Source organism: Colossoma macropomum, unplaced genomic scaffold (assembly GCF_904425465.1).
Source record: "Colossoma macropomum unplaced genomic scaffold, Colossoma_macropomum, whole genome shotgun sequence".
Classification (NCBI taxonomy): Eukaryota; Metazoa; Chordata; class Actinopteri; order Characiformes; family Serrasalmidae; genus Colossoma; species Colossoma macropomum.
In genome coordinates this window covers 7,985,266-8,002,622 of record NW_023494792.1, presented here as the reverse complement: position 1 = coordinate 8,002,622, position 17,357 = coordinate 7,985,266, and the positions used below count along the sequence as shown (strand labels likewise).

The window sequence follows — 17,357 nt, the reverse complement described above, 5'->3', positions numbered from 1 at the left end:
CAAACTTATAACCTCCGCTAAGGGGTTCTTTAATAAAGACAGTGGTTCTATATAGAGTCATGAACAGTCAAAGCACCAAGTGCATGCTTAAAGGGTTCTTTGAATGGTGAAATGGTTCTTTAGATTGATGGAGAATGTGTTATATATGGTTTTGAAATGGTTCTACATAGCACAAAAAAGGGTTCTGCTATTTTTACAAGCTTGTCATCATAACAATAGCAGAAACCCTTTTGGTGCTATATATAGAACCATTTCCAAAAAGGTTCTAAATAGAACCATATACAACACATTCTCCATCAATCTGAAGAACCATTTTACCATGCAAAGAACCCTTTAAGGATGAAAAGGTTCTGTATAGAACTCAGGGTTCTCTTCATGAGTTCTATATAGAATATGAGCTATTTAATTCCGGTGTTGACCACATTTGTATGATTTCAGTAAACAGTCATGACGAGTTTCTGGGCCTCTATTTCTGCATGCTGAGTGAACACGCCCCTCTCAGCCACAGACAATGTGAGCTTTGATGGCTATACGGCCAAATAAAGGTGTTGCCTTGAACTGGCAGATAGTGCTGATTGCTGTAAATGACAACACCCCTGCATTCCTCACACACGTCCATGAGCAGATTCTCCCTCCTGAGCCGAGGCTCCAGACATTGAGTAAGTGTGTGCTGAGCTGAGTTTGAGTCAGAACCAAGTGTGACTGTGATCTCATCCTGCACAGCGCTGTTCCTTTTCCTTCTCCTCCTTGGGGGGGATTCACAGGGGCCGCAGGTCGCTGCTGTCTCACTCTGCTGGTATCTAATGAACTTTACTAAAACACATTAAGTAATGGTTGGACTGTGCTTTAGCCAGACCCACCCATATTCTCTCTCTCTCTCTTTCTCTTTCTCTCTCTCTCTCTCTCTCTCTCTCTCTCTCTCTCCCTCTCTCTCTCTCTTACTGTGAAGTAAAACAACAAAGCTGGTTAGGACATGTCCTCTCAGCTGTCACACTCTGCTCTGAGCTGGATCATCCACTCTGTAACAGACTCCTCTGTGACCAAGTTTTTTTTAAACAGTTTGTAAAAGTATCCAGACACTAGCATTGAAAGGTTTGGAATCAATGTCATATTGATAATAGCTGTGAGTTTATTCAATAATAACTTACATAATGTAGATTGAAATAATACAAGCTTGACACCAGTAGGTATTTTAAGATGTTTTACTTAATATTTCAAGTTTTTATTAAAGGATACATAAATACTGTACTTATTAATGTGTAATAATTTCTTAATTAGGCATATGCTAAGAATTTGTATATATATGTATGTATTTTTTCCGTTTACACCAAACAAACGTTATAAAACCGCTGTTTATATAGGACCAAATACCAAAAAAGTCTTTGGATAATGAAGTGGCTCTAAACCGTAGTGTTTGTTCACCCCTGTAGTGAAACAACTGGAGTGTATTCAAATGAATGTAATCAGTGTTAATGACTGCAATCGCTCTGATTGTAGACACACTGAGTTTCTCCTGATCTGATTAGAACCACTAACTTTTGGTGAAATCCACTCAAGGCTGATTGGCTCCCCAGTGACGTAGTCCCCGCCCCCCCGTCTCTCTCTCTCTCTCTCTCTCTCTCTCTCTCGTTCACTTCAGTTCAGAGCAGAGTTTCTCTAGAAGGGAGGTGTGCCGAGTGTGATAAGCGATACTGTCCGCTTCTGGACTTTCCTTCAGCTTATACTGGGATTTCTGGACTGAACCTAAACCCGTTGATGGAGAACCGAACTGACACGAACCTCGTTTCAACCGAGTTTGATCAACTTTCAAGCGACAGTGGCTGAAAGCAGCGCAACAGCGTGAAAACCGGCCACTCTGTCACCTCGGAACGAACTTCACGACGAAGGTGAGCCGCAGTTCACAAGCTTGAGATGGAAACTAGTCAGACAGCTTCTGTTAGCTAGAACAGCTAAACGTTTACCTCAGAAAAGTGACTGTTTCATGTCGCTGAGTGCGATTTAAGGCGACTTCAAAGCATTTCGCGAAATGTCAGGCGAGAGGGGTAACCAGTAAAACCAGCTTGGCCGAAGAGTTTCGCCCAGAGTTTTGCCTCAGCGTTTCGGCGGCCAGAAGAAGTACCAGAGCAAACAGCGATGGCGGGAGGGAGCAGCTCCCACATGAAAACTTTGGAGGATTTGACTCTAGACTCGGGCTACGGCGCCGGAGACTCGTGCAAGTCCCTCAGCCTCTCCTCCTCCTCCAAGTCCACCTCGCAGGCGTTCGTGAACGCCCCTCACCGGGGCAACTGGTGGTACTACTCGGGCTCCATGAACAGCCGAAATAACAGCTGGGACACGGTCAACACCGTCCTCCCCGAGGACCCCGAGGACATTTTCTCCAAGTGCCCGCGCCTGCCCGAGCTGGAGGAGTTCCCGTGGACCGAAGAGGACGTGGGGAACATCCTGCGCCGCGTCGCGGGCGAGGGCGCTTCATTCTCGTCCGAGGCCGTCCGGAGGCTCTCGGTGCTCATGCGCCGGGCCCTGGTGCGCATCGCCCGCGAGGCTCAGAGGCTCAGCGTGGCGCACTGCCGCTGCACGCGCTTCGAGGTGCAGAGCGCCGTCCGCCTCGTGCTCAGCTGGCCGCTCGCGGACCGCTGCGTGTCGGCCGCCGTGCGCGCCGTGTCCACGCACAGCATGAGCGCCGGAGAGCCGCTGCGCAGGGGCAAGTCGCGCCGCTGCGGCCTCGCACTGCACGTGGGACGCTTCTTTCGTTGGATGGTGGACACGCGTGTGTCCGTGCGCGTGCACGAACACGCGGCCATCTGCCTAAGCGCGTGCGTGGAGGCGCTCGTGGAGGAGGTGGGCGCGCGCGCGCTGGCGGCGGCTACGGGGGACGGAGCGCCCATCACGGCCGAAGCCCTAGAGGGGGTCGTGAACAACGATGCAGAGCTGTGGGGGGTCCTGCAGCCCTACGAGCATCTCATCTGCGGGAAGAACGCCAACGGTAAGTTTGGTTTGGTTTGAGTTTCTCAGTTGGGGAGCTCCAGCCAGAGATGCAGAAACGCCCACCCAGTTTAGGGCTGCACGATATGGACAAAATATCGTGCATTGTGGTTATTGCCATAATTCGTGACCGCGATATGACTTGCAGTAAAGGAGGTTAGGTCACATGGGACAGAGTGTTAGGTCACATGGGAAATTTTGTTAGGTTTTGCAGGATGCTGTGTTAGGTCACATGGTTCAGTATGATAGGTTATAGCCTATAGGACAGCTTTTTAGGTCATAGATAGATAGATCACTTTATTAATCACAGAGGCAAAGTCGTCTATTACAGCAGCACAAAGTTCAGTAAAGAGCAAAAGTGTTGCCTTGCGCTATTATGTAGATGCATAAATAGAAGAAGTAAAGATATGAAATAAAATATACTAAAACAACCTTAAAATATAATGGGACACACATCATAGACCCTAAATGAGAAAGCCATTGTTTTGCCCAGTTTCTCAGTAAAATTACTAGCAATGCACCAATTTGGGAATTGTGGGCAGATGCTGGTATACAGTGTTTGTCGTGTACGTATTTCCCGATGCTGATACAGATGCTGATACATAAACCTATATAAAGTATAGCAGTCAGGACTACGAAGAAATGGATTTCTGTTTTAATATCAATTATGAGTTTGAAATAGTCATCAAATCAAACATATATATATAGCAAATATAAACCAATAACGATATCACAAAAATGACTTTTTTATGTAATGATTCTCTATACAGAATTCCCTTTTGCTTATTCAGGAAGAATACTGTAGCTTTTAGGCTGAAGAATATCTTAGACCTTCTGATAGCCCATATTACCTTAAAATTCACTTTGTATTAAAAGCACATTAATAAACCCCAGATGTAGCAAATATTAAAGGTTGGTCTGCAGTACTCTCGCCAGAATTATTCATATTGGTTGAATACTTTGATTTATAAAACATCCACAGTATCTAGGATCACTCTGCAATACTTAATGCACACCTAAAATGCAACAGTTATAGAGGCTAATTTGCATTTAACAGTTTTGTGATAATGATTGACAAACAGCATGTTGTGCAGCTCCACCACCGTCACACTGTTTATAAACACACACATGGACATGAGTGTTTTTGCTGTGTTTGTCAGTTGGGTTTGCAGAAATTATACAGCATGTTTTACTCACTGTGACCAACTCTGAGCGCTGGCTTGAGATCATGGAAATGTTCTTCAGAGGATCTGTTGCAGTTCAGGTAGCAGTCTGTTCAGTTCACTGATGACAGACCTCTCTCCATGTACACTGTGCAGACTTGCTCAGTTCCAGCTGTAAGTCCATTTTTCCTCTACGCACATCCCTCTCATTGACCGTGTGCCAGTGTGCGCTGTAATTAACATGTGTCTGTGGCTTACCAGCATCAGTACAGGCTTTCAGCATGGACTTTCACAGGCATACAATAGTGCTTTGTTTCCATTTTGAGCTGCACAAGCTTAGTTTTGTGCCCAGAGAAAGAAAACAAACAATACCAAGCTCTTGGTGCTGGTGGTGTATGCAAGTGTGCAGAGGAGTTTTAGACAGTTCTAGGCACAAATTACAGGCGACCACTGGGCCTACCTCAGAGGTACTTTTTAGAGGTCTGCCTAAGGATGTTTTCTACAGTAACAAATTGAGATGGCATAGAATTGCCAAAGCTAAACTCCAAAACTTGAATTCTGTCTGAAAGGATCTAAGGGATTTGTATTAGTATTTGTGCAGCAATCCAGCTGAAAGGCCTTTTTGGCAGCAAGACTGCAGGCTCTCCATCCCTGACATGACATGTCTCTTTCAATGCCTCTTCCTCCCTGGAGTGTCTGCCTGACCAGGCTAGCATGACTACAGTCGCTTCAGGTCAGTCTCCAAACAAAGAGCAGGGATCAATGTGCTTTTAACTGGGCGAGGTCAGCAGAGTGCTTTCACATGCACTTTGTGCACACAGATCCACACACATACACAGACTTTCCATTTTATTCCGTGGTTGTCCAGTTTGTATGGATGCCAGCACTTTAAAAAAGTAATAAAAATAAGGTATAATAACAAGAAAGTTTTTCATAAGTATATTTCATAATGAGAAGTTTCTATGTGTCTAATGATTACTAAAAAAGTTCATGTCATCATGAGGTATTAAATGATAATAATGCCATAATAAGTCATTATTTTGATAATAATCTTATTATCATGAGGTAGTTATGAGATATTAACTCATTATTTTTAAAATGCTGCATGATAATAATGAGATACTAAGTCATAATCACAGGGTAGTATCTCTTATGAGAACATTTTTCATCATGAGATACTAATATTTGGTCATAATTATGATATACTATTTCATGAGAAACTTCACATCATGATTATGAGAAACATTCTTTTACTGTGAATCTCTTCCATAATTTTGCTCAAATTTCTCTATTAAGTACAAGCGAAATTTGTGGGAAGCAGTATTTAAGTGCATCACTGAGTGTGTTTACATGCACTTAATATTCCAATAACTGCCGAAAAATCAGATTTTGTCAGTAATCCAATCAAGGCGTTTGCATGCCCTTGAGTAATCAGATAATGGGGAAACTCCGGGTCTGCATGAGTCAGGCAGTAATCGGAGGTCTGCTTTGCATCCATCCAGCCAGAGTCATTTTACCTGAAAACATGGACGTTCATTCTCTAGAAGATGGGGAATATTAAAATCCTTCATTTCGTCAAGGATGTGTTTGGTTTTCCTGTTGCTCATGTGTGTTTTGTTACCGTCTCGTGGGTGCTGAGTTAAACACTGCTTGCTTATTTCCGGTACCGTGATCTGTTTTCACACATGCACAGACTGAGAAATCCGAAAGAAATCAGAGTAAGAGAATACATGCACTGAGAAATCTGATTACTGAGGTAAAACCCAGCTCTCTTTATTGGATTTCTTAATCACATATGTAGTCCTTACTCCAATTTAAGAAGTTGGAGTATGCTGTTTACATGACCATTTGTATAATCAGATAACTGCAGAAATCAGATTATGATCAGATTATAAAGCGCATGTAAACGCACTCATAGATGCTTCAGTGTTGGGTTGAATCAAGCTTCTTAGTAACCCCATTCACCTTTGCATTGATCTACAGTGGCACTGTCACTTACAAATGACTCAGAAGCTGTCATGGCCTGCCATGGGCTTGACCAAGGACACTCCTTTGAGATTTTCTTTTGTTATATGCTGTGTCGTGACAACCGGTTCTGCTTCCATCCTTCCACAGTTCTTATTTTGGAATATTCACAAAGCGATAAAATCTTTTTCTCTCTGATGAAGCACTGCCCTCCCGTTCTTCATTTTCAACTCATTATAAAAGCGCCTCTCTCATGTATCAAGCAGCACCGCATCTGGAAGTGTTTAAGACAGAACTAACTTCTCCTCCAGTCACGGTGTCACCCCGCCCCCTTTCCAGCCCTGCCTCTTTTCTATTTACTTAAGCTGTTCTTTTCCTGTAGAGCTTTGCGTGAATACATAGCTTTAACAAGGGTTCCCATGTACCAGCCTGCGCCATTTAAATCCTGCAGATAAATGCGGCACAGCTGAGATATAGAATCAATCTCTCTCTGTCTCTCTCTCTCTCTCCCTTTCTCTCTCTCTCTCTCTCTCTCTCTCTCTCTCTATCTGTCTGTCTCTCTTTGTCACTCTCTTTAGGATAATTATTGTCAATATTCATGTTGCATTCAAGAGAGCAAAATTTATATATTGATTGTTGGAAACATTATTTATTTATTAAAAGTGAAGAGTAGCAAACGTCTGCCGCCAGTTCCCTTGCTGCTGAAAGTTTGTGAACTGAAAGCAGGACTGGACGAGGTGAACTCTGTCTCTCTTCATCTGTGGCAGTCATTTGAAGGCAAGGCATGTGGATGTCTGGCAGTTCTGTAGCTCACTGCCCTGGCTGATGGAAAAATCCAGACACTAAAAATGTCTTTCCAGGCCCAGCTTATTATTGAAAATGGCTATGTGAAATAGAAACCCTGTGCACTTGTGTCTTGGACATAGGGTAGGATTTTTTATATAGCTGTGGATCTGAAATGGCAGGGACAATGAAAACACCATCTTGCACGGTCAGTGGCACTGTTTACACATTTCCTGTCCAAGCCAATGTCCCAGCTGTGTAAGCAGCACAGGCCACTAATGGCCATGGAGCTAAAAACATGCCTGGGCATGATAGCTGCTTATTATATTAGAGTCTATATGACGTGACGGCTCGTTTCTTTAGCATCTGGGATGCCCCTAAATGCGCTGTGCCTGGTGTAAAAGCGTGGTATTTTGTTCATGGTGCTTCTATGCTATCGTGCATTCTTATCTGCCTGGTCCCCTCCCATTTGATAACAGTGTCTTGAGTCATTTGTATTCCATATTGACAAGAATCTGACTTCGTCTCCAGAGTCTGGGTAGATGCACAGAGCAGCACCATCACCTGTTTAAAGTAGAACAGGACAAAAAGGTGAGACTTGGAAATTTAACATATTTCAAGAACAGACACACAAGCCACTACTTTTTATTTATTTATTTTATTTTTTAGTTTATTTTCACCTGTTGTGATGGTGGTACCTAAAGTACCGCAAGAGGTAGTATGAACTTTCTGTTTCACACTTAGAGGCTGTTGGTGGAATCCTGAGACTTGAAGTGAAATGGTCCACAGCCTATAGAATGGCTAGGGGGACTGTATAATAGTGAGAGGGAGTCCAGCCGCCTGAAGCCTGCCTGCACGTGGCATCTGGGCTTGGCTCTAATGCCACCTCTCTGGTCCAGCTCCTTAGGCTTTTTTCATATCCCGGCACTCAGTGTGTCACCATGACAACTCAGATCCCAGACAGGAAATCAAAGCCAGTGTGGGAAGATGGCCAACAATGACACACAAGTTTGAAGTCAAGGCAAACTGTAGCTCAGAGAAAAGGCTATCTGTCCTCCTTCTTTTTTTCTGCCATGGAAAGTAAGGGAACAGGAAAAAGATGGTGATGGAGAAATAATTGGGCCTCTCGATGCATAGAGTTTGCATCCCAGCTCAGGTTTCATGTGAGTGGACATGCAGAAGGAGGAGAAAGAGACTCTGTTCAGCACACATATGAGCCAGGTAGAGGCTTCTCACCACATGACTTGGAATAATGCTGCAAATTCTCTGGAGGTATATCATGGGTATATGAAGAGGTTAGTATGTTGTATGTTGTCACGGTGTATGTAGTTTTTCCGAAACCTTGCGCACTGATTGCACCATGTTGATTACGGCTTAGGCTAATTTCCAGCGTCCAAGGGTTTTGTAATTACAGTAATAGTGCCTTGGTTTCAAATCCTATTTTGGCATATGGGATGTTAAACTGATTCCTTTTCATTTGTTTATTTAATAACTTTTCCTTTTTTACCCAAGGGTGAATTGCTTAGGATTAGACTAATTATCTGTAATTAACAAGACAAAGAGCCACAGATTTGTCTAACTGCTCAGAATGATGTCATCTGATTTACAGAGTATGCAGAAAATATTTTGAGCATAAACATATGGCCGTGCATATGGTATTTCTGGGAGCCCGCGATTTTGTTGTTGCCAGATCCATAGAACTCTTTAGAAATGCTAAAGTCAGAATGATTTTAATAAGTGTCTTCCAGCAGCTTCATCCATCATTTGAGTATTTATAAGAGTGACATTTCATTCTTCTAACACCTTTGTTTCCTTCTGTACTTTGTTGGATAGTGTAATTGATAATTGCCATGACCCAGTATAGCATTTCCTGTCTGCTCTTGTGCTGAAACAGGGTGAAACATGGCACAGATTAATTATCGCCTTCAATAAGCAGCCATTTGCCACAGAAGCAGTGTAATGTTTAATTGCTTGAAATGAGAAGCGCCAGCACAAAGCAGCAGTAGATTGACTAGCAGAGATATCCTCAGCGTAATTGCCTCTTGATGTTTTTTTTTTTTTTCATTAAATCTGCCTTCTTTTTTGCTGACACAGTGGAACAGAGTTAATCTGAACTGAAATAGACTGTAAAGTCTCTTTTCAAAAAAGGTTAACACCAATCACTGAGGTTCACCCTGCTGTAAGGTCATGCATAGTGCACCACTTGATTTTTCCTGAAAGTTAATAGGCTTCTTTGAAAAGTATTTCTGAATAAAGACTCTTTATAATTCCGGTTTTAAAATTCTGTTGGACAGTTGGGAGAGTTGAATACACTAAAACTGCAGAATAGCAGAAAACACAGATTAAATACATAGTGCTGTTTATGGCTCCCAAACCCACAAATGTATGAGGCATCAAACCCATGTGCCCGAACCCGTTTAAAAAGGAGCCCATTTGCTTTTATGATGGTCAGCATCTTGGAGAAAAATGAATGTGAATGAAAGTTTAATGAAGTCAGAAGCACATAAGTACACAGGCAGAAGAGGCTGTTTCACTAATGGGAGGCTCTCCATTTGTTTCTGTGAAATAGCATACTCTGAAAGTCATGTCGTCTATTTATTGCCCTCAAAAGGAATGCCAGTTGAGAGAGCCAAATAGCCCAGAGCCTTGCCTCAAACCGCGCAAGCTACAGCATTCCCAAGTCATGTTCAGTTTTAGCTGAGATGAAGATGTCGACAACAAGAGCTCCAGGATCTCTTACGTATTTACCATGGAACTATCAGAAATTGGAAAAAGGTCTGAGATTAATGAGTTCACTGAAGCTCAACACCAGATGGGAGAGGCGGCTGTCAGTATGCTTTTTTTTTCTCTGTTAGGTGTCATTACATTAAATCGGTTTCTTTAGAATTAATTTTTTAATCATTCTCATTACATCAGGATAATTCTTCAGAATTGTCTTAGAAAAGAATGTCACGCTTACTTTCATGTGAGAAAGTGCCTCTGAGTTCAGGCAGAGTACTTGAAAAAAATGCCAGTATTTGGGATTTTGCCTTTTTTCTCTTTGTGGAAAAGTTGCCGAAGAAGGATGGAGAAGTGAACCAGCTCCAATCTCCAGACAGACCATAAAATATGGACATTTTAATAAATAAATTTACTGTGAGAAATCTCACAGCGGTAGAAATTCTCCCTGCCCATTAAAGCCATGAGAACTGGTGGGAAATGCAGGAAGTGCCTCTGCAGGGTTGTTTTGGTGAGAGTTTTTAAGACAAGTCAGTTTGCCCACCTGAAAATAAAACCTGCATTACTTTACATACCCAAGTGCGGCTCATTTAACTTTCTGCTCCTTTTTTTCCGCTCTTGTGCTGGCAGCCTTGCGTTCCCACATTCTGCTGCTTTGATGTGGAAGACTGAAAGTGATCGCATCTGCCAGCTTTGCACTGGAGGAGTTTAGACATGTTGTCTGCTATCAGTGACGATGAGCTAGGTGTTCTAGAACTTGCTTTTTGCTGGACTGGACTCTTCGCTCATCTGTCTTGAATGGAAAGACTTGTCCTATTGGAATAAAATGAAACCAGTGTAGCAGGTTTTCACTTATTTCACGGAAACCACCGTTTCCTCTTTTTTATTTATTTTTTTAATGAAAGCATTTGATGGTTCTTAATGCACCCGTGTTAGCCAACTCACAACAGGTCAGCCAACCAGAAGAAGCGATTCAGCCTGACATGCTTTTTCAGTGAGGTGCAAAAAAGGGTAGCGAATCATTTACACATGCCAGTCTTCAAGGCACAAAATCAGCGTATGTAATTATAAAGACAGGTTCAAAATGTAAAATGAATTACTGCTGTTTTAGCGCATAAACCCACACGCTGTACTTTTATACTTTTTCTTCTTTTCTACTACTGAACCTTCCATTAGCCCACACCCTGCCCCCCATGAGAGTCAGCAGAAATGCCTAAATGAGCTTCAGCCTTCAGCCTACAGATGACCTCTGAACCTTTAGAGCATGCAGTTGTGCCATAAGAAAGACACAGAGATTCAGACATCTGTCCCCATTTAGACTTAACTGCCTTTCTCATAATTGTGTAGAATCACATTCACATTTAATAACAGCACACACCTGTTGTTAAGTGGAGTTTTGTGTTCAGGCTCTTGGGGCCTGCAGGGTAGATAACTGTCTAAGAGTAGCTCCTCTGAGGCTGGACAACGGCCACCAAATATTATGAGTACTGAAGACGGAATGCACATGTGGCGAGGACGTGTGCTTTGTGTAAACATGACCTGAATGCAAATTCTGAAAGCTCAGACACAAGTCTTCTGGCCTGTGTCTATTTTGTATAAATATATATATATATATGTATATATATATATAGATATAGATATATATGTGTGTGTGTTTTTATGGAGAGATATTATATTAATGCTGGCATGCAAGGGTTTCTCTTATATGCACAGAACAGCTTGAGGTTTTCAGTTCACTTTTCTCTCAGTAGCGATCTGCTGAAACAGACCTAATTTGACAGTGCACAAGTCATTTGTGTTTTATGTGTGGATTGCTTTGTTCTCAGCCTGAGGGCTTAGCCCCTCTTTGTTTCACTGCTAATTAGCCAAGGGTGCTGGGACAGAAGAGTGTGATTGGACACTGCTGTCCTCAGTGAGTAGAACAAGCCGTCTTTCTGCCCCATCCTTCGCTGCGTAATATGGGACATCTGCAAGTGAAGTTCAGAAAAGAGACAAAGCCACCGTTATGGTCTCTCTTTCTTTAACTCTATGTTCTTAAAGAAAAACAAAGCTTCTACTTAGTCACTGAAGCTAATTGTGATTTGGTCGCTTATATTCACACTCTACTGTGTGTGATACAGCACTTTGTTATGAGACTTGGCTTGGCAGAGGGAGAGGGTAGAAGGAAAGAGGAAGTATTCCAGACACTAGTCAAACGGAATAGGGTAAAAGAAAAGAGCTCAAACTGATTATCGCTTTGTTTTTCCACAGTGAGTCACAGAAGTTCTGTGGTGTTCCATACATGTTAACATAAACAGCATAATCTGTAGCTTAAATCGAGGTTAGGCTGCAGATTAAGCTGATGTTTTAAGCCAATATTTTTATTGACAGTGCTGTGCAAAGGTCAGACACCACTTTATTTATTTAATTTCTAGTCAAAACCAGTATAAATACAAGTTATTCATTATTCAGGAGATATTTCTGAGGACATTATGTATAACATGATCCACTTGCATAAGGTAGAGGAAAATCAGTGGAAAATGAGCAATAAAACAAACCTTTACCAAAACTGGAGTGCAAAAATGTATTAAAGGAGAAAATGGGACACAACCATGCAAAGCTTGGTATACCACAAAAACTGTCACCATCAGAGATAAAGGAGAGGGTAAAATTAAGCTCCACTTTTTCTGAAACATAAAAAAACAGGTGTTTCTGTCCATTTTTCCACTTTGAGGAGGCAACACTGTGGGTTACTGAGATACCTACAGTTACTGAGATACCTACCAACTTCTAAGACTGAACTTTGGAGATGTGGAGAAATATCCCTGCAGATTTGTTTGAAAAACTGAAAGCAAGTCTGAAAGAATGTGATTTGTAATAAAGGCAAAGGGTGGACACACTAAATACTGAATAATAATAATTTGATATTAGATTTAGTTGTTGAGACTTCTGTGTGATTTAAGTTTTCTACTTTTTCCCTGATGCTGGAAAATGAAAGCTTGTACTTAATGGCTGTTTTGATTGGAAACAAATGAAAAATGCTCTCTGACATTTGCACGGTGCTGTATTTATTTACCTTTGGTTTCTGGATTGCAAAACACTGTGATGTATTACAGTGTGATTTATTTAGTCTTATTTTCTCCCTTGATGTTATGCTCACGTTTAGCAACAAGTCACCTCTTTATTCATTCATTAACATTCGTGGAACAGTTTAATAGGAAAGCACTGTGGCACTAGAGTGTTTAGCAGGTACACTTCAGAGGAATGGTTTCAGCAGGTATGTAATTATTCACCAGCACCTTCACTATAAAAGCATCACATCATAAATAACACCCTCTTAGGCAAGACCACACCAGATCCCTGTGGCCACCTGAACACCAGAAACATGAAACTACATTCAGATTGTTTTACCAGGACCTAGTTTGACAGTTGATTGACACAGTACAGCATTTACTCCATAAAATGTCTGTAGTGGTGATGAAGTGTGGTAAGACGTTTCTGCAGAGGCACTGTTTTTTTTCTTGAAACAACAAAGTCACACTTAGCCGTCAGTTCTGCAATGGAAACAATTGCATTTGCATTCACTTCTGACCGCTGCTTAGATCTGTGTGACTCTTTGCTACTGCAGGTGCTCTATATATTGCAATTTCTGTGCACACTGTCGTGATCTCAGTTCTCTGCAATGTGCATTAGCCCTCACTCGCACACACAAAAACAGTAGTTAGGTCTTAGGTCTTTTCCGTTAAGTGTTTCTCATCCTGGTTAAACTCTGTGGGACAGTGCTGTGGTGCCAAGCCTCAGCCTCTGTCCACATACATGTCTTGAAATGCCATCATCTCAGACGGCAAGGCCATAACAGCTGGAAGTTAAAGGCCTATGCAGGCTCTCTCTTTTGGGGTCAACTACAAGGCCTAAACCCATTTTCAGCGGTTACTTTTTTGTATTAGGGGTCTCCTCTTTTTCCCTTCACTGAAATCAATCTCACTTTTTACTGGGTGTGGACTGCTTCCACTGCTGTGAATGGAGATGTGTAACAATCTTAATATTGGCTTAGTATGTTGGCAACTTTGAAACACATTTTCTGGAAAATCTTAGTGATAGGTAGACCATTCAGCATATGTGAAGAGAGAGAGAGCTCTGAAACTCTTCAACACCTTCCACATATGGCTGTCAGTCAGAGCACCCACTCGTTGTTTGGCAGTAGCAGCAGCAGTTCAGTAATTGCGATCCGGCTGCCTGCACTCTGAGTTAGCAGATTAAAAGTGATGAGTGCAGCAGTTTACAGCTGTTCCAAACCAGGGCAGCCCATCCAGGCTCTTCTGTTCTGGCCTAGAGCTCACATCCAAACGTTCCCCTTGTGAGTGTATCGGAGTTAGTGGTTGATGGAGTGACCACAAAGAGCTTGTAACGTTATGCTGAAACTTGTGAGAAAACAGAGGCTTTTAGAGGTATTTTCAGATTGAAGGAAACAAAAAGACAAGAAAAGACAAGACATCGAAAAGATGAACTGTGTTGTTTTCCTCTGCAGCCTAAGCTACCATTATCTGTATTAGCAGTGTACTAATGCAGATAATCCTGACACATTTGCAGATTTAGAGCCAGACAGTCACTTCTTTCATGTGACTAAACTGGCAGTTAGCTTTCAAGTCTGTCAGAATCACTTTCTCTTCCCAAAATGGCAGCGAGAGAAAACCAATTATCGCTTCCCTGCTTTCCAAACTCCTCTGAGGAAAGCAGGAACCACATGGGAGGAAGAAACCTGCTCATACTTCTGGCCCACCTCATTATCACAATATCCTGCTTTTGCTAAATTTAGTTGCTTCTGGCAATAAACTGAAGTCAGCTTCCCTCTTGCAAATACTAAAGTTGATCATTATGCATAAGATAATCATTGAGTGCAAAAAGGGCAGCTTTTAGAGTCCCCTGTCATTGTGTTATCCTGCTTTTCGCAGGTTAGGCCTCCACAGAGCATGAATGTACATGAGGAGCCAGAGAACCACACATGGTTATGTAGGGAAAGTGCTAGACATCCCAAGAGATTCCTCTGCTGTTTGGATCTCAGTAGGCACAAGGCTTTGCTCGTGAGTCTGTGGAGGAGTCTGCTGTTTATTTAAGAGCAGTGGGTCCAGGACTAATGGGCGGGTGTCTGAGCTAGCTGTGCTCTTAGCACTCTGACAGGCCATGGAGGAGAAGGGGGAATGAAGACAGATTTGACCCTGAGAGCTAGCTGAGTGCACAGAAGCCAACAGTGAGGATAATAGATGGATGTCCACCTCTGACCCCCTTTTTAGGCTTGTTTGGGTGGTGGGTCTGATCCGGCCCAGGAAGAGTGGGTTTGCTTTGTGGCCAGGAAATGTATTTTTCTCTTTTCTGTTCATAAAAAATGATAGCTAAGTAGCCATCTCTGTAGAGAATGTTCTAGCTTGGTAAACAGTGTAGCAATCAGTCAGCCATTATTTAGTCATTATTGTATGTCTGTGTCTGGAAAAAGTCAAGCAAAATGCATTGACCTTTTTTTCACCTTGTGTTGGTCAGGAAACGCCTAGAACGCGGTCGTCTTTTCTTGAGAAACGTCTAAAGGTCTTAAGCAGGCTTTGGCACTGACTTGAGGCCTGCTTTTAGAGTTTTGTGGGGAGGGCAGATGGAGAGATTTTTAGGAGAAGCAGCAAGCAGTACCTCCCCAATGCCTTGCCTTTTTTCTGTTTTTTCCATCTGGCCTGCACATCTGAATGGGGTTCCTGTGGGTGGTCCCTGGGGCCCATGGGCCAGTGGCTTCCTGTTGCCTTCAGGCCTGCTGCTCGCTGTCCTTTCGTGATGTACTGTACCTTAGGGGTGAAGGGGGATGGTGTGTTGATGAATAAATGAAAGAGTAGATAAAGAGGGAAGGATTGCCCATTGTCCAGTGATCAATAGTCCCTTTTGATGTCTCTTATCCACATTTCTGATCCTTCTTTTCCATGTCACTAATCATTCTGCACCATCAAACCAATCTGGAGGAGCAGCAGTCCAGGGCTCTCCAGAGAGCACAGAAGAGTTTCCGTTCTGGCACTGTATCCCTGAAGGGGTGTGGTCGCACGCTGGTATTTGCACGAGTGGTGCTGAGTGTTTACACTAGCATGTTTGTTGAGGCGAGAGGGGGTGAGGATGGGCTTGTGCTGTTCACATTGCTGCCTGTTTAAGGATGTCTTACTGCTAAAGAAACAGTCCCAGGGCACCTGTACTCACAGCAGCTGGGACCATGGGGGAGGATGAAGAATGACACTGTGACGTAAAACAATGTTTAGAACTGATTGTGGAGCTGCAGAATTCTGGGACAGGTGTCTCCTGGAGAGAAAGAGGCACAAACAGGCAGTTATGGGCCTGAGTAAATGTTTGTATGGCCCTCTTTCCTTCCTAGAACAGGAATAGAAATAGAAGCAGCAGGCTGTCCTCACTTCTCAGACATGCCCTCCTGATTATTGATGAACGTGGCATTCAAACAATGTTTGTCCTGGACAACAGAGGGCCCACCTGTAGAGATGCGCTATTGGGATTCAAGAAGGATGCCAGATTGGCATTAGCATTCAGCTTAAGCCAAATTTGTTCTACTTAGCCAGTTTACAGTTCAGATACAAAGGGAAGCTAGTGATGAAAGGATTTGTGTCCAATCTTTCAGTTATGACCAGTCCTTTAACATGCATCCTTTCATCCTTCATCATTGTTCGTTGGTGGAGTTCAGCTTGTCTCATTTCCAGAATGAATGTAAATAAGAATTAATGATTAATATTCTTGTTAGTGTCTGACCTACATGAAAATTTCTTTGACTGATGCCGATACCAGTACAAAAAATTTGAATAAATGATATCAGATTATAAATGAATATCTTTAGTTGTTCAAGTTATAGTGAATTGTTAAATATGACTTCAGTTCTCAGCTGTCACATTTCTTAATCTCAAATTCACAGCAGAAACTTTTCTGGGGTTGGAATTTCCAAAAATTCTTAGCATTTTTGTTGGTTACTGTTAATTATTTTTTCATTGGTTCTCTTTGTAGAGAGGTGCTTGTGTTATATGATATCAGTAAATCTCTGGGATCACAATATCGGCCTATTTTATTGGTAGGGCTGAGTGATTTAGGAAAATATCTAATTGAGGTTTTTTTTGTCTAATTTTGTGAATTTTGTGATTATTATCTATAATGCATGCATTTTTCAGTTTAAGGCTTGAATGCTGAATGCAGTGTGCCAGACTGCCAGTTAACAAGCTCTGTATTCTCAGGTTAATTTTTTCTGCTTGTTAAGACACTGTTGAATGATGTAGGATATAATTAAAATGGCAGCTGTTGTGTTTTGAAAATTGCACTCAGTTTAGATAAAAAAAAACAATTAACCTTTCACCCCTAATCATTGGCCAGCCGATATATAGGTCAGACCCTGAACCTGTATTCGAATGTCAGATATTCAGAGAAAAGAAATTCACTAAACTGTCAGTCCCCTGTTGAGGGCCTAGTGCTGAATTCACTTCTGGTAAGGCACACTGGGGAAAGAAACAATGCAGTCTGAGTGAATGAAAAGTGGGGGTGTCCTGCCACAAAGGTGCTTTGTTCCTATGTAAGCCCTGGGGTCCCTGCTTCCTGCTTACGGCTGCAGTGGTGTAAGAGAGAGTGTGTGTCTCATGAAGGTGTGAAGGTTAAAGGTTATGGAACAGGGGGTTAGGAATTTTTCACATCTGTACGCCTCAGTCCCCGCAGGACTTGAAATCATGTTACACCCTCTCTCTGCTGAGGAAG

The 17,357-nt window shown here is 42.4% G+C and overlaps 1 protein-coding gene across 1 annotated transcript in view; it reads left to right on the top strand.

Moving 5' to 3' along the window:
• Positions 1-2,133: 2,133 nt before the first annotated feature.
• abtb2b (ankyrin repeat and BTB (POZ) domain containing 2b) overlaps positions 2,134-17,357 on the top strand; it is a 43,079-nt gene continuing 27,855 nt past the window's right edge. Inside the window, exon 1 of the mRNA XM_036575783.1 lies at positions 2,134-2,983. Coding sequence (XP_036431676.1) covers positions 2,134-2,983 — 850 coding nt within the window. The remainder of the gene's footprint in view (positions 2,984-17,357) is intronic.